This window comes from Lactuca virosa, chromosome 8, assembly GCF_052849685.1.
Source record: "Lactuca virosa cultivar CGN04683 chromosome 8, Lactuca_virosa_CGN04683_v6, whole genome shotgun sequence".
Lineage (NCBI taxonomy): Eukaryota > Viridiplantae > Streptophyta > Magnoliopsida > Asterales > Asteraceae > Lactuca > Lactuca virosa.
The window spans coordinates 301,528,879-301,533,599 of NC_136433.1; the positions used below are offsets into that span (position 1 = coordinate 301,528,879).

Sequence of the window (4,721 nt, forward strand, 5' to 3'; positions counted from 1 at the left end):
TGCAAATTGTATATCATACATCCATGCAACGAGCTTTTGTCCAACATGCATCAATGACCTTCTCTCCCCTCTCCCCTTTAATCGGCCGAACACCACCACCATCCCCTCTCCATTTCACTTTCAATTTTCACTCCCTTCTCAATTCTCTCTAACCTTCAAAGTGTTTTCTCACTCCCTTTTCTCCAAGAAATTTATGGGTTGTGTGTGGGTGCTGCAAGAGTTCCTCTTCAAAGATCATAAACTTGGTAAATTTATATCACACTCAAATTGTTTTATTTCCAAGTTACACTAAGATCATTCATCAAACAACTTCATTTTCGTGTCCATGCTCCCTAGATCAACCTCAACTTCGAAAATCTCCTCAAGGAAGCAATCTAGGCTGAAAACCTTCTCCATCCTCCTCCTCAAAACCGAAAAAGCCCCAAGGTGAGCTTCATACCCTTATTTTTCGAGTTTTATTTCTTTTGGGGGAGGATACAAGTCTAGTCTTGTGAAAGATCTATGTATATTTGCTTGCATGTGTATGCTTTACATGTTATGTGTGTTTAAATGTTGTGATATCATGAAAAAAGTTCCATAAACTCGAGATTTTGTGCAAGTCTCAAGTTGTTGGAAAACAAATTTATTTTGTGTAGCTTATATGATTTGTTGTTATGTTTAAAAGGTTACCTTTGATGTGTGATAAAATCACCATAAAGTCAAAGAAAAAGTTAACACAAATTTTTGTCATGAAAACTTGAAAAATGGAAAATATGGGAAGTTACACTAAAAATGGTAACATTTTGGATATATAAAATTGTTTTACTAAACCTAGTAAAATGGGGCCTTTTATTACAATTTTGGTGAAAATGGGCCTTATATGACAATTTTAGTAAAATTGGGCCTTTTATGACAATTTTGGTGAAAATGGGCCTTATATGACAATTTTAGTAAAATTGGGTCTTTTATGACAATTTTGGTGAAAATGGGCCTTACATGACAATTTTAGTAGAATTGGACCTTTATGACAATTTTGGTGAAAATGGGCCTTACATGACAATTTATAACGTTAAATAATGGAATTCAAAATTCGCGTAAATGTCGTTAAGGTTCTTGTGAGACACTCATTCACTTGTACCTACCTAGTGTACATCGTAAGTCTTGTAGTTATAACCAGAGTCTCCTGGAGGGAGAGCGGGATATTGTGTATAGATCTATACGGCGTTGACACCCCCACACCTAAGCTGCTCGCTACAGCAAGACAGACCAGTCTAGGGTGACAATGATCTTTAGAAACTGACGCCAGAAGAACGTCAAGACAGGCGCTCTCGTCATATTAGTATGGTTGTAACGAATCACATAGAGAATAACAATATTATATTAAAATTTACGCAATACATATACTCTACTCATGTTACGAAGTACAAAACCATGCGTCGACTATTTTGCATCTAAATTTCACCAATCGGGTCTTAGGTTTTAAGACCACAACTTTTCGTACAACAGAAAATATAGGATTTTATGGGAATCACTCTCTATATATTTTCAAACAAGATAGACAAAAAATACACATGCAATTATACATGATTTGAAACGAGACTTACAAACTATTTTTACAAGAAAATATTGGATTTTCTGGAAGTTTACAAACTATTACAACGTTTTCTTACAAACATGCTTATGAACTCACCAACATTCTATGTTGATGCTTTTCAAAACGACTTGTATTCTCAGGAACTCAATAAGCAGGTGGGCAGCTAAGGAGATTTAAATATTTGTTGTATTTTTGAATTATCATACATTATGTTATTTTGGATGTATTACGTAAACAAACACAAAGATGTAATCAATGCATGTTGATATCGTTAATGCATGATGATGATGGTTGCTATGTTTCATTCATATTCAATTGTTATGATATTACCAGATGAAGTCACCCACCCCCGGATGTTTCCGTCGTCCCGGTTCGGGGGTGTGACACTGTTCATTTGCTTAACTTCTATCCCGTTCTTACCCACTTCACGTCGTGACACATTAGGCTCACGTCATGAGCCTCAAAATTTTTTATATCTTTCTTTTATTCATTCCTTAAATCTTGAACCACCTATATCACTCTATACTTAATATCTAAACACCTAAATTGTACATTGTTTATGACCAACAACTTACTTCATATCTTAGGTAAAATCATATTACACACGTAAATACACATTTTTACAAACATACATTTACACACATATATTATACCTTTAATATCCTTCCTCTTTTCGGAAACCGGTCACTACAAGTTCACCCACCCTTAAAAGATTTCGTCCTCGAAATCAACTAAAATAAATGGGGTATTTGTTTTTCATTTCTGACTCCGTCTCCCATGTAACATCTGACCCTTTATGATGTCGCCATTGGACCTTCACAAGCCCAACTCTCTTCTTCTGAAGCATTTTGTCTTTATAATCCAAAATTTTCTTAGGTTGTTCCTGGTACCTCAACTTTTCATCTATTTGTACATCGGATAACGGTACCTTTTGTTGTTCATTAAGTAATGTTTTCCATAGTTGGGATACATGAAAAGCATTATGTATACCTTGCCACTCAGCAGGTAAATCTAGACGATAGGCAATAGCTCCAATTCGTTGTAAGATAAGAAAAGGTCCAATAAATCGGGGACTTAATTTTCCTCGCTTTCCAAATTAAATTAATCCCTTCCATGGTGACACTTTAAGCATCACCATGTCACCAATTTGAAATTCCATCGGTTTTCGGCGTTTATCTGCATATTGTTTTTGTCTGAGTTGAGCTACTTTTATATTTTCTCGAATTTCTTTGATCTTTGCTTCAGTCTCTTCCACCATATCTAATTTAGCAAGTGGCTTCTCTCCCGCTTCAGTCCAACATGTTGGGTTCCTATACGGGGCTCCATATAAAGGTTCGTAGGGCACCATTTGGATGCTATCATGATAACTATTATTATATGCAAATTCTACCAAAGGCAAATAATCATCCCAACTACCTCCAAATTCGATAATACATGCACATAGCATATCTTCCATAGTACAAATGGTTCTTTCGGTTTGCCCATCTGTCTGTGGATGGTACGCGGTACTCATCAATATTTTGGAGCCCATTTGATTTTGGAAACTCTGCCAAAATCTCGAAGTAAACCGACTATCACGATCCGATACTATAGAAATTGGAACACCATGCCGTCTCACTACTTCATCAATATATATATTCCCGCTAACCTCTCCACCGAGTAATTTTCACGTATAGGAATAAACTAGGCCGATTTTTTTTAATCGATCCACAACTACCCAAATGGAATCGTAACCCCAGAATGTTCGCGGTAATTTAGTCACAAAATCCATTGTTATTTCATTCCACTTCTTTGTTGGAATTGGCAATGGTTGTACCTCTCCGTACAGTTTTTGTTGATTGGATTTCATTTGTAGACAAGTCAAACAATTTTCTACATATCTTCCAACGTCTTGTTTCATTCCCGGCCACCAGTACAACAGTCTCAATGTACGATACATTTTTGTGCTACCTTGATGTATCGTGTATCGGGAACAATGAGCATCTTCTAACAAAAATTTCTGAGCTTCTCCACATTTTGGAACCCACAACCGATCCCGAAACGTCCTTATACCTTGATCATTCAGTTGTAATTCTTTAACATAAAAAACCATTCCTTCACTTTTCATCTTTTCTGGTTTTATCGCTTCTGTTTGTGCTTGCCGTATCAGATCATGTAATCGACTAGAAATTCCTGTTCGGGCAGAATCTATACGAATTGGTGACTCTTTTCGACTCAATGCATCCGCAACCACATTTTCCTTTCTGGGATGATATAGGATTTCACAGTCATAATCTTTTAATAACTCCATCCACCTCCTTTTCCTCATGTTTAATTCTTTTTAGTCGAATAAATATTTTAAACTTTTATGATCCGTGAAAATCTGAAATTTCACTCCGAATAAATAATGTCACCATATTTTTAATGCAAATACAATCGCTGCTAGTTCTAAGTCGTGAGTCGGATATAACTGCTCTACGGGTTTCAATTGAAGAGGAGCATAAGCAATCACTTTTCCTCGTTGCATGAGAACACAACCTAGTCTAACTCGAGAAACATCACTGTAAATAGAAAAATTCTCTTCTCCTTCGGGTAACGCTAAGACTGGAGTTTTAGATAAAGCCTCTTTCAGTAATTGAAAGGCTTGTTGTTGTTCTTCTGTCCAACAAAACCGCTCAGTCTTTCTTACCAATCTGGTTAATGGAGCTGCTATGCTTGAAAAGTCTTTCACAAATCGTCGATAATACCCCGCTAGCCACAGAAAGCTACAAATTTCTGAAGGATTCTTTGGTGGCTCCCATTTCATTACGGCTTCGGTTTTTGATGGATCAACTTTTATGCCTTCTTTCCCAATGATATGACCAAGAAACTGAATTTCTTCCAGCCAAAATTCACATTTCGAGAATTTCGCATACATTTCTCATGTCTTAGTAGTTCCAACACTTGTCGTAGATGTACTTTGTGTTCTTATCTACTTTTCGAATATATAACTATATCATCTACAAACACAATAACAAATTTATCTAAAAATGGTCGACACACCTGATTCATTAAATCCATGAATGTATTAGCATTGGTTAATCCGAACGACATCACAAGAAATTCAAAGTGTCCGTATCTAGTCCGGAATGCGGTCTTCATAATGTCAGATTCTTTTAATTTCAATTGA

The 4,721-nt window shown here is 36.2% G+C and overlaps 1 protein-coding gene across 1 annotated transcript; it reads right to left on the minus strand.

Moving 5' to 3' along the window:
- Positions 1–3,962: 3,962 nt before the first annotated feature.
- LOC145131663 (putative mitochondrial protein AtMg00860) lies at positions 3,963–4,469 on the minus strand. The gene has a single exon (XM_079066319.1). It carries the CDS (start codon positions 4,467–4,469, stop codon positions 3,963–3,965), a length of 507 nt encoding a protein of 168 aa, XP_078922445.1.
- Between the last annotated feature and the right edge of the window lie 252 nt (positions 4,470–4,721).

Excerpts from the sequence above, each read along its gene's own strand:
- LOC145131663 (XM_079066319.1), bottom strand. The coding sequence starts at position 4,469 with ATGTATGCGAAATTCTCGAAATGTGAATTTTGGCTGGAAGAAATTCAG.